Consider the following 26969-nt stretch of genomic DNA (forward strand, 5'->3'; position numbering starts at 1 on the left):
ATTATCAAAAGAATGTTGTTAAAGTATTATTATCCTAACCTAAAACACTAAGGCCCTGTTCTTTTGAGTGGATTTGAGGGAGTTGATTTGAGAGGATTTGAAAATAAATTTTTTTGTCGTTTATTTGAGTGAATTTGGAGGTAAATGAGAGTGAATTTGGAAATAAATTTTTTTAATTTGTCACGTCAATACAATTCCATACTAATTCTCACAAATTTTATTTCCAAATTTACTCTCATTTACCTCTAAATTCACTCAAATAAACGACAAAAAAATTTATCTTCAAATCCTCTCAAATCCACTCAAAAGAACACGGCGTAAGACTTTGTTCACTTGAATGAATTTGAGAGAGAGTGATTCAAGGGATTTGAGAGAATTTCAAGATAATTTTTGTTGTGGTTTATTTGAGTAAATTTAGAGGTAAGTGAGGGTGAATTTGTAAGTTAAATTTTTTTAATCTGTCAAATCAATCAAATCCTACACTAATTGTCACAAACTTTACTTCCAAATTCACTCTCACTTACCTCCAAATCTATCCAAATAAAAAATAAAAAAATTTACTTTCAAATCTCTCAAATCTCCTCAATTATTCTTTTCAAAATCTATTTAAGTGAAGAAAGCCTAAAACTGATGTATTGTAACTTAAAATATAATTAACTTAAATTTTCAGTGTTACTTTTTAATTTATTTTTTCCAATTTTTTACATATTTCTTTTGTTTTTATGTGTGTGCGTTTTTTTTTTTTCAATTTTCAATTCACATTAAGCAATTCTGAATTGTCAAATTCACCCTCTGTCTCCTCCCTTGTTCGAACTAGTCCAATTCACCAAATCGGCGACCTTGCCTTCCGTTGGTATCTGCTCTCTCTGCCTCTCTCTCACGAAACCACAGATCCGCCAGCGTAAAACCACTGTATTCGTTAGTCTCCATCGATCTTCAGATAAAGTGGACCGGAGATGCCGGTTGCCGCTTCCGCCATATACTTCCTCAACCTCCGTGGCGACGTTCTCATCAACCGCCTCTATCGCGACGATGTTGGGTACTCTTGCTTCCACTTTTCTCTCAGATTCGTACATAGGATTTTTCTTCAACTGTTACTACGCCTTTCGATCGCAGCTTGTTGAATTGTATGCATCGATTATATCATAGTTTCGTATTTGAAAGAGTTGACTTAGCTAGGGTTGATTGGTGATCTTATTGCAGGGGAAATATGGTGGATGCTTTTAGGACTCATATTATGCAAACGAAGGAGCTTGGTACTTGCCCTGTGAGGCAGATTGGTGGATGCTCTTTCTTTTACATGAGGATCAGCAATGTCTACATTGTCATTGTTGTCAGCAACAATGCCAATGTGGCTTGCGCTTTCAAGTTTGTTGTTGAGGTACTCAGCTACCTCTGCCTGTAATTCACCTATATCTGAAATGAAGGCTTTGTTGGGGTGCTGCTTGTTCAGGACTTTCTCCTATTTAGCTTGTAATTATTGATGTTTTGATTGTTGTTAACGTTTTCTAAATGATTGTTTGGTGTTAGCTTCTACACTGAGTGAACAAGATGAGAGGAACCTTCTAAATTCTAATAGTTAGCACAAGTTATGATGTATGGATGATTGAAAAGAGGGCTGTAAGCTTCCATGAATTTAGTGGAGGAGCATGGATAAATGATGACCCATGTCAGACTGCACTTGAGATTTGTATAAGTACTAGGGGTCACAAAGATCAGTTAGGGTTTGACAGCATTTATTTTTTGGCTGAAGCATCTAAACAGAGGGATTTTTTGTGATACCAATGATTTTATTTCTTGAATCACTATGTTCTCTGTCTTGTAGTTTTCACATATACCTGGTGCTTGTGACCTTTTAGTTTTATATTGTAGGCAGCAACAGATTAGTAGTTAGATTCTGGATATGCTGGTTGTATGCATTAATTGTGATAATTTGAGTGGCCTTCTATTCAGGGCAGTTGACTAATTGAAATTCCTTCTCTTTACAATTGACCTTCGTCGTAGTCTATATTGCAAAATATATTTAATATAACACTGGCATTTATTTTAACAATGCTTTTATGACATCCCATCCTATCGTCACATCATGGAAATTTTCAACTAATAAGAAAGGGTGAGAACGAATCATGGATGTTAAGGTCAAATGACACAGACCTCGGAATAGTATATAACACTGATGCAGATATCCTAGTAGAATTTCTGATATAAATTTCAGTTTAACTTATTGGATATAATTTCTGGCCAGAAGAGAGAGTCAGTACAGAGCTATAAAGTAATTTTATGTATTTGTTAATTTGTAGCTGTTTATCTTTGGATTGATTTCAGGAATGCTGAGTTTATTTGCCAATTGACCTATTATTAAGTCTAGGAGATATTATCTTATGATCATTAATCAGAGTAGTAACAAAACTCTTTCAAATGCCATTAAGAGAGTGACTTAAGATTTCAATCTGCTAACAAATTAATCACTCAATCCCTATCTCTCTTCTTCGGGGTCCCTTTGATCAATTGACAACATTGGAGAAGCCAAATTTTCTTTAACACCTTATATAGATCACTTTGAGTGGTTTCTCTAAAAGGTTTACATCCTGTTGTAATTAAAAAATATCATTTTTGCTTTGCGGTGGTTGATAATTGTACTTTTTTTCTTTACAGGCTGTTGCATTATTCCGATCTTATTTTGGTGGAGCTTTTGACGAGGATGCAATTCGCAATAATTTTGTACTCATTTATGAGCTCCTAGATGGTATGTAATTTATACAGAGAATCAATCAGTCTTGCCTTGATATTTTTGTGTACTGTGTGTTATATTTTAGACTTGAAACTCAGCGCTGGGGTTTTAGTTTGCTGTATTTTTTAAACTTTTAGAAACTATAAGAGTATATTGTAGCAAAGTTACATCGCAAGTTTGTTTAAGTGAGGAGTAATACATGTCAATTTTGGTAATTATTCAGAAGAGGTAGATGCTTTTGTATTATTATTGTGCATCTTAGTTATTCGAATATATTTTAATGATATTGTTTTCATTGAAATACAAATTAGATTATGCAGATAACTGAAATAACCATACTTTTAGCTGGTGTGAATACAAAAGAAGTCACATTTATGTATGTTGGCTATTGGCGATGATGCAAGTAAACAAAGGAAAGGATACATAGGGTTCCTTTATCTCAATGCCATTGGCAAACTCTATGTTCATTATATTGGTCTCAAAGTTCTAACATCTTGATCAAAATGATTGCCATGAGCTCAATGAAAATTAGTGGGCATATAAACAATAAACTAGGTTTTTCTTTTGAATTGTAGTGAACATGGTCTTGATTGTGGTTGTGCATGTGCAACTCTCATTACGCTCTTGCTTGATAACTATTAGATGTGTTGCGTTGTGGATCTATTTTATATTATTGAAATGATAAACAAATATATTTTGCCTAGTCAAAATCTGTTCAGTGTTAAATGCCAGAGTAAATTCTGTGATATACATGTGTTGCATTGTGGGTTTATTCTACATTATTGAAACGATAAACAAATATATTTTGCCAAGTCAAAATTTGTTCAGTATTGAATGCCAGAGTAAATTCTGTGATATAGAAAAAGATACATGTCATTAAATTGGCGAATGGTTATTAACTACTGGTTTTTGCAGAAATTATGGACTTTGGTTACCCACAAAATCTTTCACCAGAGATCTTAAAGCTTTATATCACACAGGAAGGAGTGCGTTCCCCATTTTCATCCAAGGTTAGCCAGTTAACACTGTTGTTGCTAGTAGCTACTATGAAGTAAGGCCACAGATATGAATATGATAGGAGAAAACATGGATATATTGACAAAGCAGCAAAAAATACAGAGAACACCATATAGATATACAAATGTATGGAAATACCAAAACATTAACTGATATGCAAGATATTTGCTCCATATCAGCAATATATTCCCTTTTTGAAACTTCTCTACTTCTCTTGTCATTACCTTGATGTTATAGTTGAAAAAGATGGAAATGCACCACCTCTGTTCTTCCAACCGTGAACAGAGAATTGCCTCTGGCCAAATTCCAATCTATCGGTTGGCTGCTTAAGTTGATGATCAGATTGTCGACCTTTGTTTGGGAATTTAATAGATTATATTGATCTGTTCTGTGTTGGTACTTAATGCTAATCTGTCTCTGGCATATGTCTCCTCAAGTGGAATGTTTATTCTGTCATGATGTGCTTGTTTTTTCTAAAAGCATATCACTCAAGTTAATATTTTTGCAGACTTTAAAATGTTTTGTAATTGCTTCATATTTGTAAGGAGCAAATAAACTGTTTTCTTATACTAAAAGTTCACCTTTTTCTTCACCGTTCCTGATTGATGAGGCTGGAGTTATACCAATGGACTGAGGTCAGGTGTAATTATTATAATAACAAAAAAATTATGATGCAAAATTTTAACTTCTGTCCATAAAGCTGGTATCAATTCAGATTACTCTTGTTTTACTGTTTTGTGCAATGTTTATCTATATGTATATTTTTACTTTTAACCCAATATGTTTACCCGGTTGATTGTGTTCCATTAAATCCTTTGCTTGCTATATTCTTTGTACATCAAATAAAAGCCCTCAGACAGGCCTGTTCCAAATGCAACTTTACAAGTTACTGGTGCTGTTGGGTGGCGGAGAGAGGGTCTTGTATACAAAAAGAACGAGGTACCGTGGCATCTATTGTTTACATACAATTATTGCCACATAGCTTGTGCTGTTGTAACATTGGCCTGTTGCAGGTCTTCCTGGATATTGTTGAAAGTGTAAATCTTCTTATGTCTTCAAAAGGTAGGCTGTGAATTTCATTTTTCTCCATATTGGTATTTGCTATATTGCCTGCCCTCTGACTAGTTTGTGAATTTAGGTAGTGTTCTGCGATGTGATGTCACTGGGAAGATTCTTATGAAATGCTTTCTTTCTGGAATGCCTGATTTAAAGTTGGGTTTGAATGACAAGATTGGTCTTGAGAAAGAAGCACAACTTAAATCACGTCCTGCTAAAAGGTAGCCTTCAGTTGCCTTTATTTTTTTTATGCTTTAAATATCGCCAATTCAAACACGTTTCTTTAGGTTCTCCTGATGTTAGCATTGAATATTACATGGGGTGCCTGTTTTCTTGTTTTCCCTTTATAGTACCAATTCTGTATGCTGTATTTAGAAAGTGTTACACGTAACTTCCTAACAGAAAGTGTATTTTACCCCCCTCTCAAAAACAAATCTATGTTGCAGTGGTAAAAGTATCGAGCTTGATGATGTAACTTTCCATCAATGTGTGAATCTGACAAGGTTCAACTCAGAGAAGACCGTTAGTTTTGTACCACCTGATGGTGAATTTGAACTAATGAAGTAGGTTTTTTCTTTCAATCCTATCTATTGCTATCTAATTTCTTAAATTAACAGCAATATGCTCTTTATTGTTTTTAATTCTGTCTGTCATTCAAACTTAGCTTGTTTAACCATTAACGTAATATCAGCAAATACAATTATATTTATGCAGGTATCGTATAACTGAGGGAGTTAATCTTCCTTTTAAAGTATTGCCTACCATCAAGGAACTTGGTCGATCACGCATAGAAGTGAACGTTAAGGTTTGTAAATTTTCATGTTGGATATTCATTTTCTTGATGATATGCTATCCTTCACTTGTTCATTTATTTTTTCAGTACATGTTTTTCAGGTAAAGAGTGTGTTTGGTGCAAAAATGTTTGCACTTGGGGTTGTAGTAAAGATTCCTGTGCCAAAACAAACAGCAAAAACAAATTTCACAGTTACATCTGGCCGAGCAAAATACAATGCCTCTATTGACTCTTTGGTCTGGAAGTAAGTGTCTTCATTTTGCTTATTATTTGAACAATAATTCCAATTATTTTTAAAGTTATTGGTTGGTTGGTATCATTCATTATTCTCCCCTCCCACTCTTTTTCCTTTTATATTTTAGTTTTTAGTGTTTTTCATTTTCATCATAATAGACTTGCCATTCTAATATCATTATTGCTTGCTTTATCTTTATTTATAGGATTAGAAAATTCCCTGGGCAAACTGAGTCAACCTTAAGTGCAGAGGTTGAACTTATTTCCACAACAACAGAAAAGAAATCTTGGACTAGACCACCAATTCAGATGGAGTTTCAGGTGTGTTGTTCCATCACTAGTGGTTGTTTCAATAATTTCTTTAGTTTAAATGTTGCTTTTAATTTTAATTTTGTCAACTTTGGCATCTTGTGATTTTGGTTTATCCTTGTCATAATATTTCTGATTCTAAACAAAATAAAGGGTCCGCTTTTGTCTGTCTCTTGGAAGAAATTATGGCAATTAGACGCTGAATTACAATCACATTCCTTCGCCAGATGTTGTCCAACTGCGTGGATTTAAAATAACCATTTATTTGTTTTAAATTTCCTTTTAACCCTCCCTCCTTTTGGCCATGCTTGATCCTCCGCCGTTGGCTTAAATTTTGGAGAAATTTATCATATTCACTTCTGGAGCCGTCTTTCGAAACTTTGCCTTATACGTACTTTTTCTCTTGAGACAGGTTCCCATGTTCACAGCATCTGGTTTACGTGTCCGTTTCCTCAAGGTATCCATCCCGACCTTCCCTACTATTTTTTCGTGCATCCTCTCACAACTACGTGGCTCTATCTTCTTTATTTACTCCCTGCAGGTGTGGGAGAAGAGCGGGTACAATACCGTTGAGTGGGTTCGTTATATTACAAAAGCAGGATCCTACGAGATTAGGTGCTAGACACAATTGGCGTTGCTGGGTGGAGATTAAAGCAAAATCCGAAATAAGGCGCAGTTTAGGCAAGTTTTCAAAGTTTCTTATCAACTATTATGATGTAATGAAAGTTCAGGCCTTACTCAAGGTGTTGTCGGTATGATTCTTTGTGTGAAAATCAGTTTTAATATGTTTGTTCCAAAAGGCCAGCTTGTTATTGGAACCTAAAATTGATTGTGTTCTCTCGCACTCTTTGTATTTTGTTATATTTTTTATAATATTGATTTATTGTAATGAGAATTTTATTGAGTGGTGGTTAATTACATTATTTCATCTTGGAGTTGATTTTAGGATTTTATGTGCTTAATATTGCAAGGAAATGACCAATGAAATGGTAAACTAACGGTTTCTTTGTCCAGGAAGAAGTTCTCTTAGATTTCATCATACGAATACGGGGTTAGAGTTTAGCATGAAAATAACTTAATTTTCGCAGAAGAAGCGAATTAAAAGAGGACAAAAATTAAGTTTCCTAAAATCCTGTTCATTAACTTTTTTTAAAAATTTCTATATAGTCTTTCTTTAATCTGAATCCTTTCTCGCTCGGATTCCGCACTGTTATTCTTAACTTTAAGCAACTGGAAGAATTACATTTTGAGTAACTTTAAAATTATTTTCAGTTCGGTTAAAACAAAGCGGTAGACTAGATTGTTTGAAAGAGGTGAGATTACGGGAGTATGAATGACATTATTTAGTCACAAACAAGTCACACGAATGACAATGAGGGACACAAATTAAGCAAAAAAATCAGACTCGTAGTGATCCAGCAGAAGCAGTTTTCAAAAGATTCCTTGGCCACTGTACGCTCTTGTATCTAGGATCAGGCAAACGTTATCTGTCGGTTAATAGAATATTTTATCCTTCATGTCCAAATGAAAAACCAAATTGCCAACTATATGAGATGAATATATATATATATATATATATATATAGCTATACAGGAGATGGCATGGAACATTTTGCTTCTTTTGAGCTCTTCTCAGACTTGGTCTTCAATTTCTTCTCCCGTTTCTTTCGCCTGTAAACCAAAACACAAAGTTATTATATCACACAAAATTTTCCCTATATAGTACTTTGTTAATTGGAAGTTTTACGTAAATGAGAGCTACAACCCCAACAATACGTCAGTTTACGGTCAATATGTTTTTTTTTTTTTACCTTTTTAGAAGGACACTCTCGTATTTGCTAATCTGCATCTATTTATAGTAACCAAGGCCCCAATGGTCCATGTTAAACAGAAGAAATTTGGAATCAAATATCAGTTGCTCAGTTCAATGAAAAACATCAGAATAAGGATTACCCAAGAATCGATAGCATTCAGTGATTCGGAAAGTTCGGACATTGTATGCATGGAACTCTGACGGGAAAAAAATGCTCCTAAGATAACTACAATTAAGCGCTAGTTTAAGCAATACACAAATTCAGGTCAAGAATATCCTACAATATCATACTCCACGAGGCCATTTTGTTATTGACCTTGTAACAACAAAAGGGAAAAGACCAAGTGGAAGAATCATAAAGTAATAAGTACCTATCAAAGTAAATAACTTTATGGACTGCATTTGCATTGCGCAGAGCAGCCAAGGCCAACTGCGTACAAGACAGACAGATGTTAGATTTTGAAGTAAAATAGTTTAAAACAACGCCGAACTAGAATATTGAAACTGGGTTGACTAGAAAATGTCTAGTTTAGTTTCAAATCAGTGATTGAGAAGTATATTATAGCCAAGGTTTCCGTTTTCTGATGACTTAGGAAAGCCAGACAAGCATAATTCCAATTTTGAAACAAACAACTGGAATTTTAAAAAAATATTGGTCAATCAATTTTGAATAATGATTGACCACTCCTACGGAAATTTGGTTCATTTATTTCACTAATCAGGTTTGTGATTTGGGACATGGATGGGTTGTTTTCGGTTGATGAACTGAATGTAATTAATTATAAAAAAGGTCCACTATTTTATTTTAAATCATTGGTAAAGGCAAGGCTGAACAAGGAATTTTTAAATAGCTGAATGTAATAAAAATAGGGACTTTTGATATTTACACGTAATAAAAATTTGTCACGATTAAAAGTGTATCCAATTTTTATTTGTATTTAACTAATTGGATTGGGTGAATTATATAATTTTAAAAAAAATACTATGAGTGTCATATGCTATAATATTTTTATTTTTATGTAATTTTATTTAATGCACTTTTATATTAAGATTTTAAAATATTATTCAACTGTTGTCTAATAAATCTTAATTCGATTACAATAACACCATTAAATACTTAGTTCATTGAAAGCCCATGGAGAGTCTTGATGACAGTACACGTGTAGAGTTTTAGTTGGAAGAAAATCTAACGGTTGGTGGAGAACGACCGTTTGGTTCCTCACCTCACTCCCACTCTCTCACGTTATCCCGTCACTCTGTCTGTGAGTGCTGCGTCACCTCTAAGAAGAAGAAAAAGATGGCACTTCCCCTTCTTCCGATTCCCATCATTCCACTTCCCAAGCAACAACAATCATTCCCTTCCAATATCCGCCGCAGAGCCACCACGGTGGCGGCGGAGCTCCAGACAGCGGTTGTGCGGACCGGTGGAATCGATTTCCAATTTCCGTCTGTTGATGCTCCCACTCATAAGGTCACAGTCCACGACAGGCAGAGAGGAGTCGTTCACGAGTTTGTCGTACCTGAGGTACCATCTTTCGCAGTCCATCATTTTCATCGATGTTATAACCTCCTTATTTTCCATTCTCTGTTTTAGCTGCTTGCTATTAATACGTTATCTTGTTCTCTTTTTATATTATCGAATATTGATTTTTGTTTGTGATATAACAAAGAAATTAGCGATCCTTCTTTTTTGTATTTTGAAAATTTACATGTGATTGTTACTATGCTTGATGAAATGCAGGACCAGTATATATTGCACACTGCTGAGTCCCAGAATATTACCCTTCCGTTCGCCTGCAGGCACGGTACTTCTTTTATCCAATTTGTTTTTATTTTTCAGTTATTTTCTCACCCAGGAGAATGTTGAAACTGTGCCGGTAGTTTGAAAATGGATAATTTTTTTAGGATGCTGTTTAAATTTAAATGTTAGGATTAGTATATTGTTAGTATTTCAGGTTTGAGTTACACTCAGAATACAGGAATTAAATTCTGCATAATGTATCTCCTCTGCTTTTTGTAAAAAATCTACACAGAAATCCCAATAGAAAATTCACACTTGCACACTCATTCATCCATATGTTATATTGTATTTTTGGTGCTTCATTGCACATGTATTGACGTTCTTCGGCGATGGATTTCTCTAGTTATCTTAGTGTTAATATTTCACCATTTAGCATTTGACGGCGTTTCATTATCTTGAGTATGTTTATGATCTGCGCAACTCAGTCATGTAAAATAGAGATTTAATTAGTGCCAAATTTGACATATTTACCATAACCTTTGGGAGATGATATACTTTTCAAAGTAGTTCCAAATAAATCTGTAAGTGCGTGTTAGGGTCCATGAACTTCTTCATAAACATTTATCCAAGAGAGAAACAAGAAAAAAATGTAACAGATTTTTCTACAAGTTAAAATTAACTTACGCATAAGTTAAAAATTTCAATTTGGAGGAACCATATGAAAGAGTTTTTACATTAGGATATGCATAAAACTAATCTTACTTTATGAGGAAACTGATTTTTCTTAATTTTTTAAAGTGTTTATGGAGAAACTTGTCCAAATAGTTCCTTAACCTTTGGTAGGAAGTCATGGAAAGAATTTTACAAACCTATTAAATTTGGTTTTTCCATCTATATTATTACCGGTGGTCATTGCTGATGTTAGATTCCGTTTTTTCATGAGTTTTATTGACTTTAAACCAGTGTGATGTTTTGTTTTCCTCTTATTGGGAGCAAAGAAAATATGGTAATTGTTTAAATCTGGTGAAGTTTGTCTTTGTAGATGATTGCAATGAATTTTGACACTTGTTCTCTCTGCTGTTTCTATTGCCATCGTGATTGAAATCTGTTGGATTTGTGATGCTATTTCTTGCTTCCTGATCAAGTTTGCTTCTTTAAAACCTTTTGTTGCAGGTTGTTGTACTAGCTGTGCTGTACGTATAAAGAATGGACAGATTAGACAACCAGAGGCGCTTGGGATATCTGCCGAGTTGAAAGAGAAGGCACGTGTAGCTCATCTATATTCCATGTTTATGATTTTTTTAATTACATACTTGAATTGGTAATTTCGACCTGTTAAGTACCAAAGCACAAATTTCACATGGTATACCCAATAATCAGCATTTTCCATCCTTATTTTATTAAGGGTAAAAGAAAATGTTGGACATGAATCATGATTTTTCAACTTATTACGATAGACTACTATAATTCTTTAAATTTAACCAACTATAGTAGTATTTAAATAGCAACAAGCTGTACCTCTCAAGACAGATTATTAATGTAAGTTTTCTCAACATATCTCTATTGTATGTTGTAAGTTGTTAGTTTAGAACCAATATGCTTGTCAAGTTTTCAGATGCCAGCACCCAAAGACATGTGAATAGCTTTTACCCTCTTCCCTTAGAAAAGAAGAAGATTTTGAAGGTTTTATCTTTTTTCAGTCTCAATGCACTGAACTAGTATAGACTATTTTTCTTCAACTATTTTCATAACTTGTAATTTTGATTCATGACCAAAATAAAAATCAACTTTAATTACTAACAATGAAACACTGTACCTACACAAATCATTCTATTAATGGGATTTTTTATATATTAACCTGGACAAATATTTGAACTACAATTTTCAGAAAAGCAAAATAAAAAAAATACAAAATACTACTTTTTTGGTTCATTCCTGTAATGTTAAGAACAACGAGATTGACTTTAGTCAAAATAAGAGTTAAGTTAAAACTTAGAAGTACAACTATTTGACTCTTCTTTCTAGTATATTCCTGCAGTGTTTGAATGCATAGTTTGCATTCTATTTTCTTGGTCAGTGTTTCTATTCCAGAGTCCTTCCACAAATGAATATATTTAAGTGTATACATATACATATACATACAACAGAACATATTCAAGCTTATGGGTTCCACTGTCTTTTACTGTTATGCTGGGCAAGTATGTGAAGTTTTAATTGCATTTCAGGGTTATGCACTTCTTTGTGTGGGCTTCCCAACGTCTGATGTTGAAGTGGAAACTCAAGATGAAGATGAGGTAATGAGCAAGACTACAATTGTAGTTTGAAGCATTTTGCGATATGTGCATGAGGTAGATGCCACTCTGATCAACATGTGTAATATTTCTTAGGCTGAAATATAGAACCCCACCTTCAGCATTATAATACTCAAATAAGATGTTTGACACCAACGAGTTCCGAACAAACTCATCTAAAAGACCAAGACACTACCTTAAACCAAAATCTTAAGACAATAGGTTTGTGGGTCTGTTAGGAGGTTGAAAGTATACGAGAGACGTAAGAAACGTGAATAGGCTAACTGCCTTGGCAGTTAGGAAGAGCGGGAAATAACTTCATATAAATAGTTTAGAATAAACGTTTTATACAGTTTTGGATTAATTGTGAATTCTGACAGGAATTATCATCCTGTGGGGGAGGTTAGGCTCTCTTTGTTTCTGATATTCTGCACTTTGGGTTATTGTTAATAAAAGGAGGAGGTTATTCATCAGTTTATATTGTGTGCTTGGTGTAGTCTGTGTTTGTTTGTGAAGGTTTCTTGAGAAGAAACCTATCAATTTGGTCCGACCTGCCGGATCCCAAATTGAGTGCAAAATCCAAAAAATGGAGGTAACCACTGAAGGAAGACTGGAGGCACTGGAGATTACGATGGAGGGTATGAAGGAGGAGTCCGCTGCTGTACGAAGAGATTTTGCAACAACTAATGAGAATGATGGGGGCTCAGACGAATAACAACGACGGGCAGTCGGATGGAAGTCAAGCATCCGTAAATGGGAATCAGCGGAGGCGCGAGGAGGAAAATGGAGGTAGAAGGAACGGCGATCAACCGGAGGTACAGAGTAATTGGAGGAAGAAGGTGGACTTACCCACATTTGAAGGCGTAGAACCTCTCAGTTGGATCAATCGAGCGGAACGGTTCTTTGATATTCAGAAAGTGGCGGAAGAGGAGAAGGTAGATCTCGCCTACATAAGCATGGAGGGTAGCGCGAGTTACTGGTTCAAGTTCTGGAGAGAGAAGGCTACCAATCGTTCGTGGGAGGGCCTGAAAACAGCCATGATCGGCCGTTTTGGAGGCGGATATCGGGGAACTGTGTTTGAACGATTGGCAACGCTGCGACAGGAGGAAACCATCGAGGATTATGTCCGGGAATTTGAGATGCTGGTGGGGCAAGCACGGGGTGTTTCTGATGAGCAGATGTTGGGGTATTTTCTCGCTGGTCTGCGTGAGGATATTAAGGGACAGGTCCGTATTCACGATCCTCAAGAATTAACGGTGGCGATGAGAATCGCGAGGGATGTCGAGGACGCTGCACGAAGAGCCAGAGGAGGAAGTTGGAATGGGTTCAAGAGCAATCAATCGGGGCCGCGAGCGATGGGGGTGGTAGTGCGTAACGAAATTCCGAGACCCAGCATGAATCGCCCAGGAGGAATGGAAAGTGTCGGTTCAGTGAGGAGAGAGGGCGTCGTGACAAATGGCAGCGTGAGATCTAGCAATGTCGGGGGAAGTGATAACAGGGGAAGATTGGTGAGGAATCTTCCCTACCCGGAGTTCTTGAAGAGAAAAGAAGAGGGACGGTGTTTTCGTTGTGGGGGTCCATTTGCCCCTGGACACCACTGTCCAGAGAAGAGTTTACGGGTGGTACTCCTTGCGGAGGATGAGGAAGAAGATGATAATGTAGAAATAACCGACGTTGACCAGAAACCCATGGAATTGTCGGCATGCTCGGCGGAGGGGATAACGCAGCCCAAAACAATGAAATTAGTAGGGAGGATTGGAGAAAGAAGCGTACTAGTACTCATCGACAGTGGCGCCAGCCACAACTTTATTAGTTGGGCACTGGCGGAGGAGCTGAAGTTGCCAATAACGGACACACCCCCATATAATGTAAGTCTGGGTGATGGACACCGAAAGAGAACACGGGGGTACTGTGAAAAGGTAATGATTACATTAGCGGGGACCGACGTTGAAGAGAGGTTTCACTTGTTTGAGTTGGGAGGTGTGGATGTCATATTAGGGGTGGAATGGTTGGCAAAGTTAGGAGAAGTAATGCTTAACTGGGGGAAGATGACTATGGTGTATAAACAGGGCAACGAGAAGGTGATTATTAAAGGAGATCCCACTTTGACTAGACGAGTGGTGGGGCCCAAGTCTTTATTAAAAATTACAGAGGTGGAATCATGGACCTTGGTGTGGGACCTAGGTCACGTGGAAAAGAAAGAGGATACAGTAGTATGTCAGGGACTGTCTGAGAAACAACAGGCAGAGATGGAGAAAATTCTGGACTCACACTCCCGTGTTTTTCAAGAAAGGGGTGGCCTACCGCCAAAAAGAAATATGGTGCACCGCATCACCCTTAAAGAAGGAGAAGCTCCTGTAAACGTTCGACCTTATCGTTATCCGCATCTATTGAAAGAGGAAATTGAGAAACAGGTTGCTGATATGTTGAAAGCAGGGTTAATTCGTCCAAGCATCAGCCCATATTCAAGTCCCGTTATTTTGGTAAAGAAGAAAGATGGAAGCTGGCGGTTTTGTGTGGACTACCGGGCCTTGAACAGAGCAACGATACCAGATAAGTTTCCCATTCCAGTAATAGAAGAGCTCCTGGATGAGTTGAGAGGGGCTACCTATTTCTCAAAAATAGATCTAAAAGCGGGATACCATCAAATTAGGATGGAAGAGGAGGATGTGTGTAAAACAGCGTTCCGAACACATCAGGGCCACTACGAATTTTTAGTGATGCCCTTTGGCCTCACCAACGCACCTTCAACGTTTCAAAGTGCCATGAATAGTTTACTACAGCCATATCTAAGGAGGTTTGTTTTGGTCTTCTTTGACGATATTTTGGTGTACAGTTCTACTTGGGAAGACCACCTGGAGCAAGTGAGTTTGGTGCTGCATAGGTTACAGCAGAATGAATGGGCGGCCAATAAAAAGAAGTGTGAATTCGGGAGAAGACAGATTAGATACTTGGGGCATCAAATTTCAGAAGAAGGGGTTGAGATGGACCCAGAGAAAATTAAGGCTGTCTTGGAGTGGGAAGAACCGAAGAGCCTAAAAGCTTTGAGGGGATTTCTTGGCTTAACCGGCTACTACAGACGTTTTGTACAGGGGTATGGAAAAATTGCAAAACCATTAACAGAGTTGTTGAAGAAGGGTAACTTTGTATGGTCTGATCAAGCCACGGCTGCCATGACAAGGCTGAAGGAAGCTGTTACATCTGCACCGGTGCTGACATTACCAGATTTTTCCCAACCCTTTCATATAGAATGTGATGCTTCTGGGGGAGGAGTGGGAGCAGTGTTAACTCAGAAAAAAAAACCAATAGCCTTTTTCAGCAAGGCTCTATCAGATAAATCTTTAAGCAAATCAATCTATGAAAAAGAGTTAATGGCTTTAGTAATGGCTATTCAACATTGGAGGCCATACCTGTTGGGACAGAAGTTTATTGTACATACTGACCAGCGGAGCCTAAAATATTTACTCGATCAAAGAATAACAACTCAAAATCAACAAAATTGGATAGCAAAACTATTGGGCTATGATTTTGAGATTGTGTATAAGGTGGGAAGTACTAACAAGGTGGCGGATGCCCTGTCTAGAAGAGGAGAAAGAGGTGGGGAAGAAAAGGAACTGCAGATGATTGCTAGACCATATTGGCAGGACTTTCAAGAAGTCCTCAAAGAAGTGGAGCAAGATGAAGGGCTGAGAAAAGTGATATCCGAAATTCAAAAGGACCCAAATTCGCATACGGCTTATACGTTAGAGCATGACAGGTTGCATTACAAAGGAAGATTGGTAATATCCGCCCAATCTGTGTGGATTCCCAAATTATTGGCTGAGTTTCATGTGACCAACACAGGAGGTCATTCAGGGGTCTATAGAACTTACAGGAAGGTGGCCCAATCTCTGTATTGGGTGGGAATGAAGAAGTCCGTTACTGATTTTGTTGCTGAATGCTTGGTGTGCCAACAGCACAAGTACTTGGCAGCTTCTCCTCAAGGGTTGTTACAGCCCTTACCTATACCTCATGCTGTTTGGGAAGAGGTGAGTATGGATTTTATTGTGAAGCTGCCCAAATCACAAGGTTATGATGCAATATTAGTGGTGGTTGATCGCTTGAGTAAGTATGCTCATTTTTTGTCACTCAAACACCCTTATACAGCACGGACAGTGGCCGAGGTGTTTGTTAAAGAGATAGTGAGATTGCATGGGATTCCAGTTTCGATTGTCAGTGATAGGGACCCCTTATTCCTCAGCTTGTTCTGGAAGGAGCTGTTTAAGATGCAGGGCACCCAACTCAGGATGAGTACAGCTTATCACCCTGAAACAGATGGTCAAACAGAAGTTTTAAATCGGATTGTGGAGGGTTATTTACGGTGTTTTTGCTCTGAACAACCAAGAAGCTGGAAAGCAATGCTACCCTGGGCCGAGTACTGGTATAACACCAGTTACCAAGGAGCAACAAGATGCACCCCTTTCGAAACTGTTTATGGCAGGGCTCCCCCATCTTTGAGTAGATTTGTACCAGGAGAAACACCTGTGGAGGCGGTGGCTCAGGAGCTAAGAACAAGGGATGAAGCACTTAAGCAATTAAAGTTTCATTTAACTCGAGCACAAGATTTGATGACACAACAGGCGAATAAAAAGAGGAGGCCAACAGACATTAAGGTGGATGATTGGGTCTATCTTAAGATCAGACCTCATAGGCAGTCTTCCATGCCAGTGAGACTGCATCCAAAGCTGTCAGCCCGGTATTTTGGGCCGTTTCAAGTGGTGCAACAAGTGGGTGCAGTGGCTTTTAGACTCAGATTGCCAGAATCTGCTAGGATCCACTCAGTGTTTCATGTATCCCAACTAAAAAAGGCAATAGGTGACAAGACGGTGGAGAAGGAATTGCCTTCTGAACTGCAGGGAGAAGGCCCCACATACTGGCCTGTGAGGATTCTGGACAGCAGGCAAGTACAGCAAGGAGATGAGCTGTTAGAGCAAGTTCTGGTGGAGTGGCAAGAAGGAGGAAAAGAGGGTGCAACATGGGAAGACAGGATCACAATCCAAGATCAATATCCTGATTTCAACTTTGAGGACAAAGTTGCTGAAAAAGAGGAGGGTAATGTTAGGAGGTTGAAAGTATACGAGAGACGTAAGAAACGTGAATAGGCTAACTGCCTTGGCAGTTAGGAAGAGCGGGAAATAACTTCATATAAATAGTTTAGAATAAACGTTTTATACAGTTTTGGATTAATTGTGAATTCTGACAGGAATTATCATCCTGTGGGGGAGGTTAGGCTCTCTTTGTTTCTGATATTCTGCACTTTGGGTTATTGTTAATAAAAGGAGGAGGTTATTCATCAGTTTATATTGTGTGCTTGGTGTAGTCTGTGTTTGTTTGTGAAGGTTTCTTGAGAAGAAACCTATCAGGGTCATTCCATTTATATATTGTTCATCTTACTCATTTTTATACAATGTGAAATTTTCAACTCACCTTGAATTTCTAACAGTTGCCCTCTCAAGTGTGATTTCCTTTCACATTGCTACACCTCCCTCTTATGGGACATTACTTTGTACCATCATTTGAAAATGAGACTCTTTCTTGAAACAAAAGACTTTCGATACAAGAAATTCACATATATCATACTCATTTGAGTTGATCATCATGAACCATAGGCTCTAATACCAATTATAAGTTCTTCGAGGGGAAACACTATGGAGATTTGACATCATGAGTAGTGAACAAACCCTTATAAGAAACTAAGGCACCACCTTCAATCCTAAACTTCAAAACAATAGGTTTGTGAGTTCTTCTACTTTTATATTGTTCATATTGTTCATTTTTACCTAATAGGTTCTACAAGAGAATGAAAAACAGAAATCCAAGCACTCCTCAACTACCTCCCATGACTCACTTCCCACCCTACTCATAATCATGCAAACTAGAACTGGTTATTCTGTCTTCTGCTCCTTTTTTATTTCCCCTACCTTCATATCAGTTACCATCTGTCCATTTGGCACAACTGTTTCATTTTCCTCAACATTCTCTTACATATTTGCCGTCTCCTCAATTCCACTTGTGACACTATGGGGAGATGGCTTTTTATTTTGATATTACTAGAATATCAATAAAATGTGTCTTACTATCTGTACTGTACCTTTTAATATTGAATATTTTTTATTTGATATAGAATCAATAAATCATCAATCGTGTAAACAACCTTTGGAGTTATTTCACATTTTCATCGTATTTAAGCAGTGTTGTTATTATATCAATGGACTAGAGCTTGTACTCACTAGTATTTGATGTTATTATTAGTATGAAAATGGTCTTCGGGTTGGTTTCTGTATCACATGGTAATGCATCGTATTCGTATCAGTGTAAATTGCATTATCCTGAATAGTGTGTGTGTGTGTGTGTATATATATTATTTATAAGCTCCTCAATACTATAATTATTACATGATTTAAAGTAGTTTCATCCTTTGTGACCTAGTCCTGCCATTTTCTTGATGTTGAGGTCCTAAAATATGGAACCAACTGCAGAGATGTCCGTATCTCTATGGTTATTTTCTATCTGTCTATTGGTTGTGCACCAGTTACAACAATCAAGGGTTTTTCCATTTTTTATCTTTTCCGTTCTATCCTCTCATGGTTCACCATATTTTATTGTCCAGCTAACTTTCACTTTTTTTTTTTCTTTCATTGAGTATGTTCATATTAAATCGTCATCTTTGCTGAATTTCTTCCCTGCCATGGTATTGTTGTTGGTTTTCTAATCTTGGCATATAAGGAGGACAGTGAGAATGATAACATGTGCTAGACCTGGATGTTGGTGTTTGTTAGGTCACTGTCTTTCACCTTCATTTCACTGATAGATTATTTTCCATGAGAATTATATCAAGGGTGACTTTTCCAATTTATTATCATTTCAATGGTGACTTAATGTTGTTTCTGAATTTTGACTCAATTCTTGAATCTATTTTCCAATTTTATTGGGTCTTTTAAATTATCTTCTTAACTTAGGACATGTTGATGGTCCAATTGGAACTAGATTTGGATCACTTAAGATACATCTTAGGCTCGACCCTTGGTCTTTTTGTTGCTTGAAAAATTATGATAGGGAGGTGAAGTTAGACCCCTTTAAAGGTGGCTCGCTAGAATCTTTTACAGAGATTAGTTATCGGCCAATCCGATTGATAGTTTGTATCAATGTTGTTTTGAGGCAAAAAAATTATCATGATATGATTGAAGCTACCAAATTCTGTTCTTGAACTTGGAGAATCTTTCTTGTAGTATATGATTTGCACAAATTAGCGTTGATTCCCATCAATTATTAGATTCAATTAGGAGTTATTGTAAATTTGTAATTTATTCTGATTTAGGAACTATTGTAACATGCTTTTTAGGCTTCTAATTCTTTCCGTATTTATCTATGGTGTTTATTTTCTTTACTTAGTATAGATATATTCTATCCAGATTGATAGAAGTATCAGAGGGTTGGTCTTAAAATAATTTCGAAAGATACACAAACTTGTATATGTTCTGGATCCCTAGTACCTAATGTAACGGAAGTTAGTGAACTCCATCCTTTTTTCTTTGGGCAATGAATTTCATTCTTTAGCATGCTAGGATATTTGTGCCGAGCCTCTTTCCAGGAAGTCTTTTCTTTCTCGATATATAATAATCTTTCTTGAGGTGAGCGTTCATCTCTTTTGTACTTCTATCATCTTGAGTTTTATGTTTTGTTGAACTTTATATTTTTGTTATTTTGTCTTAGAAGTGTTTATTTTCAATAATCTTAAACTGCGAGGAAGTGTTAGAATATCTACAAAATGTTTCACGACATCTTGCTTGTCTCTGGACATTTTTTAATATCTCAATTAGTTGTATAGGCTTGAACTTGTAATAACTAGGACGGAACCTAATTGTTAGTGTGACCAGATCTTTTAGTTAGTATTTTGTATCCCATCACAATAACCACTATCAATCTAGAACCCTAATATTTAGTGTTGTATTCCTCTTTTCCTTTTTTTTTTATTCTCAATCTCAACAAATTGTAGAATGTGTAGTTTGCTCTCCTAAAGTGCTTTTGAGGCTAAATAAAGTTGCCATGGTTGTTGTCATTTATTGGATTTGTGAAATAAGGATATTGTTGTTGACATCATTTGTTATTTATTTAATATTGATTGAGTTTAATAAATCTCGGGCTCATGCAGGTGTATTGGCTTCAATTTGGACGTTATTTTGCCAGAGGACCAGTGGTAAATTCTGTTTGTAACTTTTCTTTTTTTCCTGAATTGATATGGCTCATTGTCTCTGATCATGTGACTTTTAACCTGGAAACTTTTTACAGGAAAGAGATGACTATGCCTTGGAGTTGGCCATGGCTGATGAGTAAGCAATGTAAATATCTGACAATTAGTGGAGCAAAGAATGTGAATATTCGGTTTCCCTTCTTTTCTCCCTTTTTTTTCATGTTTCTACTTTGTAGTCTTGTCTTGGTTTATTCACCCCTCCCCCCCTATATATATACATAAAGCATCGCCCCTAATTTTTGTTTGAAATTGAAGATAGTTGATTTAGTTAGTTCAATCATTTTCTCTTGTCAAATAAATACTGTTAGACAAGTTAACATGGCATGTTAAGTGTATCAATATGAGGCGGAGATTAAAATGACATTTGAAATACATGTGTTTGTATGTGGTAGGAATTAAAATGATATCCGAAATACAATTGATTAGCACGGTTTTCACTACTATGTTCTCTTTTCACTCTCTCGAGCACTCTTCCATTTGTTACCCTACAAACCCAAGAATGATAAAGGCTTTTGCATTTTTTGAACCATCATCCTTATCTCCATTAGATACTACTATTTTGGTTTGAAAATTGAAGTGCTGTGCTACTTGGTAGATTCTTGACATTAGGTATGGTTAGCAAATTTGTTAGGGGCTTGATATATTGTTCTGGTTATGCACTTTGTCTTTGTGTAGCTTCTATTGTTTTACACTTGAATCTGAAATTTTTTAGTTGTCCATAAGTGTAGGTTTGAAATTTATTAAGTGTTCTCTTTATCGCGATTAAGTGATAGTGTAAATTATAATGATTCATGTGATCATGTCTGAATTGCTTCACTTATGTAAAAGAATCAACATGTTAGAATAGGTTAACTTATCTTTTCTATTATGTGTAAATAATTTATAATTTTTGTTTCTCTAATAATAATTCTTATAAATTAATGAATATGCTAAGAGATCATTGAAATATCTTAGATATTTTTCTTATTTTCCAGTCTCAAGTTGGTATCAAAGTAGGTCAATCCCATTTTTCTGTCATTCTCAGTGTGTTCACCATCACCGGTTGGTGCACACCTCTGTCTATTAAGGGTTGCATTCATCTCATCAAGGGATGCAGAACTAATACCCCTTCGTCAATGTCAGGCAGCACTGTAGTTGTTGTTTTCGGTGGATAAACATTAGATTTAAAGCGCTTCTCTGAGTGGAGAACCCAATTGATCTCAAATACCAACTTATCTCCACCACCATGCCTGCCATTTGTAAATTGTGCACCTAGGTGTGTGTTCTCCTCCGTGCGTGACCTTCCTAGCACCAGAATGACTTCGCACCACCTTCGTTGTTGGTGCTGACCTCTTTCGTTCCTGTTCCAACTGGCTTTTCTTCATTTCATATTGATTCGAGCATAACTCTAGTTGAACACCTTGAGAATTCCTTTTTTGAAATTATGTTTTTTTCTTGTTCTAAAGTGTCGCTTCAGAACTTGTCTATTCCTTTCCTGGTTCTCCCATAATTACTTCAGGGAAGCTTAATGCAAAAATTACTTATCTTGGTCAACATTATTGATCTTTAATTTCTTGACCTATGCTTCCATAATCATTTGGAAGATGGTAGTACAATGCCATTCAATAAGGTTGAACATGGGAAGAAGATGGATTTTTAGCTTTGTTCTCTATTGTGGCAATTTATGGAACCCAATATATTCAGAACTCTCACAACATATTAAACTTGTAACTTCTTTTGGAAGAAGGCTAAGTATAAACTTTGCAAATGATATTTTGGCATCTATGATTTTGCTCATACGCTAACATCTTTGAAACAAACAAATTGCGACATGAACTTTATTGTTGAAGCACAATCAACCCTTGAGAAATGAAGGATGTTTCTAGAAGTTGATTATTTGGAAGAGATTAAGAAGTTGAATAACTTTTGCATGGTTATGATTCTTCAGGCCATGCACCCAGATTTTGATCATGTATAGAACCAAATTATGACTAGTAAAGAAATTCCATCAATGGATAGTCTCATAACACAACTTCTCACTGTCACCACTAGAAATCTACATGATTCTATTAAATCATTTGTCATGGTTTCTACACTCAAAGGGGTTGGTCGGGGGAATTGAGGGGGACAAAGTAGTTGTGGTTATCCTCAATGCTCTTATTGTAAGAGGATGAGACATACTCAAGAAAATTGCTTCTCTTTAGATGGCTTACTTGACAAGGCAGCCAATGTCTCCAAATCTAAGAAGGTTGATCCTAAGTTTTTTATTGAAGAATATCAGGAATATCTCAGGCTAAATCTAGCAGCCAAGCATAATCTTCCTCTTAAATTTGGTCTATCAACAACTTACATTTCTCAAACCATTGTAAGTCAAAGTCCATGCATTCTTCATTCATGTGCTACTGATAAAATATTTTTGCTAATACTTTTCTGCTTTCTTCTCTTTCTTTTTATAGAGTTCCCCATAATGGGTCCAAAGTTGCTTCTTGAATAGTTGGTCAAGTTTTCTTCTCTCTTTCCTTGAACCTAAATTTGTTCTTGTCTATGCCTGTCCTTTTAATCTCATTTATTTTAGTCAATTAACTAGATTATTAAATTATTATGTAAACTTTGGTGCCAATTCTTTAGTTATACACGAGTGCGGTAGGGTGGCAAGGGACAAAAATCTAGGGGACTCTACTGTTCTAATCTTTTATGTCTTGTTTTGCTTCTGGTTGGAGATTCTACGTCTACTGGAGACAAGCATAAATTATAATGTGTAAATGGGTTGTGATGTCGAAATAGAAACAAACTCACTTACTAACTAATATGTTATCAAAGTTATTAGAAGTTTATATCTAGGATGAGTTTGTTGAACATATTATGTCGTTTGTTATTGGCCTTCCTTTCGATTCTCATACTTTATGTATTTAACGTGAGAGTGAGGGTTGAAAATCCAACATTAATTAAATATATAAACGAGTATAAACCTCGTTTTATTGAGTCAGAATACTAGAGTTAGGCTTAAACTTACTTTTTAATACTTTCCATTGCCAAAACTTTTGCATGATCGTGTCTATGATCACACCTATCCAAATTGAAGAAATTGACTCCTAAGATCCACAGCTATCCAAATTGAAGAAATTGACTCCTAACCTTAGCAAACCTAGCAAACTTCAGGTTTGTGACTCATGTCAATTAAGAAAAAAATATCAATTAAGAAAAAAATGTAAGATTATATTTTCCAAAAACATCCATAACAAAATGTGCTCTATCTTTTATATAATCCATTATGACATTTAGGATCCGATAACGCATTTCGTTGATGCTTTTGGTTGCTAAAATTATTGAAAATTTCATTGTTGATTACTTTGTAATGAAAAATTATTTTTCATTGTTTTAAAAGAATCTCTATAAAAATTATGATAGAAAATAAAATAAAAACTTACCAAATTAAAACAACTAAATAAAATAAAATAAAATAAATGTTAGTAAAAATAGAAAAAGAATATGTTGGTGATAAACAAAATTAAACTAAAATAGGAAAAATAAAAATCAAAATGATAAAATCAACTAAGAATTTAAGATTAAAGACTAAGAACATAAATATACATTAATCAATATCCTATCTCAGTCACATATTTTGGATTTTGCTATTTTGTTATGAATATTCTCACTTTATTTGAATTTATTTAATGAAAATTTATTTTAAATTATTGTCCATTTTTATGTCTTAATGAAACTAAAAATCAATCTGGCAAAGTTATTAAAGCTTTAAGGAGTGATATTGCGGAAAAAAGTACTTTTCCTTTCGATTTTGTAGTCTTTTAAGTTCATAACATTCTACATAGCTCTGTTAAAGATTTTGATGTTAAAGATTCTCGCTCTACTCAAAATATTCATTATATGTACAACTTTCTAAGTTATCATTTGGGTCCTTTTTTTCTCCTTTGTCTCATGTATTCTCTGTTATTATTCCTTAAAATGTATAAGAATCACTTTATCATCTTGAATGGCAATAAACCATGGTTATTGAAATGCAAACTCTTGACTAGTACTACTCATGGGAACTTGTTTCTCTTTCATTTGGGAAAACGACAGTTGGATGTAGGTGAGTTTATGCTATTAAAGTTGAGTCAAATGGTAAAGTTGTCTGACTCAAAGTAAGACCAATTGCCAAAGGGTATACAAATAGACGGTCTTGATCACATTGATACTTTTGTTCCTATTGTAAAAAATTTCCGTTGTTACACTCTTTGCCATGATCACTATACATCATTTCCCCCTCCATCAACTAAATATCAAGAATGTTTCTTTTTTCTTGGTAATCTTGATGAAAAAATATACACATAAGGCAACCTGCTGAGCTTGTTGCACCGACCTCTTTATGGACTTAAAGAATGTCCTCATGCCTGGTTTAGCGAGTTGAACCATACTGAATAAACTTTTGGGTTGAAATCTAATAAAGTAGATCAACAACCTTTGATGTCAAGTGAGATAAATAAATAACGCTTAAAATATTTTACAGAAGCAGTGGGGATAAAAAATTCCAAAGTAGTCCTGATGAATATGGATGGGACTGAGGGGAGGCTACAAAGCATTTCTATCTACATGCATGTTATTAACTGTGTCCACGACCCCTGCACAAGAACACATTTGAAAATGTTAAAGAGAATACAGAAACCATTAATTCAATAACCAAGAAATGTCTACATGCATGTTATTTTAATGACATAATTCTCTCTTTTTTCTTGTATCATAATTATATTTTTAAATTTTGTCTTATAAATTGGATGTTTTTAATTTGGTATTACTTAACAAGGTGGATTAATATAATCATTTCCACTAAATTAGTAGTAATGTGATTATCATAGTAACATGAAATGAAAGAGTAAATGATATACTTGTTATTTATAATTGACATATTGACAAAAAATGCAAATAACAAATAATCTGTGTTATTGTAATAATTACATTACCTTCAATTTGATAAAAGAAATTATATTAATTTGTTAAAAAACTAGACTAAATTGATAATAATCAAAATAGATGGATAGAATAAAGTAAATTTAAAAAACGGTTATAATAATAGAATAAAAAGAACTATTAAAATTTTTAATTAATGTATAGTTTTCAGTTTAAGTGAATTCAAAAACAATAATTCAGTAGTTTATTTTCAGATTTATTTTTAAAATGTGTCAACCACATCTTTTCACAAGAATAAGAAGAATATTTTGAAAATCTACACAAGATATTTATAAAGAAGATAAAGATCATATTATATTGGTCAGTCCGTTACTTAGCTGCCGGCATAGCAAAAGTTGATCTCTGACTAAGTATTGTGATCCCTAATATAGAAAGAAAAGTTGTCCAAGTCTATTTTTATAGGGTGGGCGTGGACATTTTGATTATTGTGGCCTATTTGTTCATATTTGTGATTTTTCCTCTAAAGAAGAACATGTGGACTGAATCAAACAGTCCGATTTTAAATTGAAATTATCAATTTTTTTTCTATTTAAACTATTATATTTAAATATACTAATATTGTTATGCAAAGAAATGTATTACATTATAAAAAAATATATCCTAGTTATTTGATATACATGTATTTTAATTATATGATATGAATAATGTTAGCTTCATATATGATAAATATGAATAGTAATAATAAAATTTCCTTGCACAGAATGATTAGCTACGAAGTATCTCAAAAGCTTCTGAACGTTTTCCTTAAAACCGAATGGCAATGTAAAAACAAAAATAGTAACTCGTTCTGAAAGATTGAGCAATGGGCCGGGATTGAATTTGGCAATAATTTATGTGAAATTAACACTGTTCCGTTGTGTCAATTTAGAAAAGCGATTGAATAGAAACATTAAAAAGGATTGGGATTGCAATCTGTCTTTTGATTCAATTGGGCTCCATGATATAAATATGCCCTATGGTGATGGACCTGCTGAAGAAGAAATAACGAAGGTGAAATAATGCAGCGTCAGGATAACGTATGCCTTCATTTTGTCATTTGGGAACACTGATAAACCCACGAATAAAGAAGATTGGATTTACCCTTTAATTTCATTCGGTTGGGCTCCATGATAGAAATTTCAAAATTTGTTTTGGTCCAGCTCAAGAAGAAAACACTGGCATAATGTTGATCAAATAATTCAGGATCAAAACAAGAATATACCATTGTGGTCCATTGTTCTAATAGAAAATTAGTCCCCTTGAAGAAGATGGTGAGTGATGCACAGCAATACCCCAGGTCCCACAAGAATTCAATGTGAAAAAAACTGTGTCTTTGTTTCCAACAAGTTCAAATTGTGAGTGATGCACAGCATGGAAAATTGATAGATTAGCTTTTCTTCTCAACAAGTTCAAATTGTTGGAGTTGTTGTTATGATGAAGAAGCCAATCTTAGTTACCAAGCCTCCATGTGTCTTTGATTCTTTGACCTACCTTAATGGGTTTATGTGGATGTAATGTGCTACTCAAAACTTGTTCAGATAAGTGTTATAGTGTCAGACGCATTTTTAGTGAAGGATATTCTGAAGTAGTTTATGAGAAAAGTTATAAGTAAATGCAAGAATGCAAAGTTGATAATGATAAATGATAAATGATAAATGCAAGAACAAGGAGGGGAAAAAGAAAAGATAACAGTGAAAAGTGTAAATTGAGAAACTTGTATCCAATATTGTCCAGATTGACAAAGACAAGCGATCTCTCATATATCTGGTTCA

The 26969-nt window shown here is 35.4% G+C and overlaps 2 protein-coding genes across 3 annotated transcripts; both read left to right on the top strand.

The window, feature by feature from the left end:
* The first annotated feature begins 756 nt into the window (after positions 1 to 756).
* On the top strand, positions 757 to 7068 carry LOC124836350 (AP-2 complex subunit mu). Its single transcript, XM_047311501.2, has 13 exons — positions 757 to 1039; positions 1204 to 1381; positions 2656 to 2746; positions 3647 to 3741; positions 4598 to 4687; positions 4762 to 4810; positions 4887 to 5025; positions 5251 to 5367; positions 5519 to 5609; positions 5699 to 5841; positions 6038 to 6152; positions 6553 to 6597; positions 6682 to 7068. Exons 1-13 carry the CDS (start codon positions 957 to 959, stop codon positions 6760 to 6762), a joined length of 1317 nt encoding a protein of 438 aa, XP_047167457.1. The 5' UTR covers positions 757 to 956; the 3' UTR covers positions 6763 to 7068.
* A 2075-nt stretch (positions 7069 to 9143) lies between these two features.
* FDC2 (2Fe-2S ferredoxin-like superfamily protein) lies at positions 9144 to 20646 on the top strand. 2 transcript variants are annotated; one of them, XR_007028633.2, is made up of 6 exons: positions 9144 to 9477; positions 9694 to 9757; positions 10867 to 10955; positions 11919 to 12041; positions 20176 to 20220; positions 20313 to 20646. XR_007028633.2 is itself a non-coding variant. In XM_047311500.2 (6 exons), the coding sequence occupies exons 1-6, from the start codon at positions 9250 to 9252 to the stop codon at positions 20355 to 20357; spliced, it is 540 nt and encodes a 179-aa protein (XP_047167456.1). In that variant the 5' UTR covers positions 9175 to 9249; the 3' UTR covers positions 20358 to 20646. The 2 variants fall into 2 exon arrangements, 1 of the variants encoding a protein (XP_047167456.1); XM_047311500.2 differs by having other exon boundaries at positions 9175 to 9477; positions 11919 to 11987.
* The last annotated feature ends 6323 nt before the right edge of the window (positions 20647 to 26969 follow it).

Source organism: Vigna umbellata, chromosome 1, assembly GCF_029865625.1.
Source record: "Vigna umbellata cultivar VRB3 chromosome 1, Vumbellata_1.0, whole genome shotgun sequence".
In the NCBI taxonomy this organism is placed as follows: Eukaryota; Viridiplantae; Streptophyta; class Magnoliopsida; order Fabales; family Fabaceae; genus Vigna; species Vigna umbellata.

What these genes read in the sequence shown, in the direction of transcription:
- LOC124836350 (XM_047311501.2), top strand. Translation starts at nt 957, where the DNA reads ATGCCGGTTGCCGCTTCCGCCATATACTTCCTCAACCTCCGTGGCGAC. An exon ending in CTCTATCGCGACGATGTTGG is followed by an intron (nt 1,040 to 1,203) that starts GTACTCTTGCTT and finishes ATCTTATTGCAG; the next exon opens with GGGAAATATGGTGGATGCTT. An exon ending in CATTTATGAGCTCCTAGATG is followed by an intron (nt 2,747 to 3,646) that starts GTATGTAATTTA and finishes TGGTTTTTGCAG; the next exon opens with AAATTATGGACTTTGGTTAC.
- FDC2 (XM_047311500.2), top strand. Translation starts at nt 9,250, where the DNA reads ATGGCACTTCCCCTTCTTCCGATTCCCATCATTCCACTTCCCAAGCAA. An exon ending in ACGAGTTTGTCGTACCTGAG is followed by an intron (nt 9,478 to 9,693) that starts GTACCATCTTTC and finishes GATGAAATGCAG; the next exon opens with GACCAGTATATATTGCACAC. An exon ending in CTGCCGAGTTGAAAGAGAAG is followed by an intron (nt 10,956 to 11,918) that starts GCACGTGTAGCT and finishes ATTGCATTTCAG; the next exon opens with GGTTATGCACTTCTTTGTGT.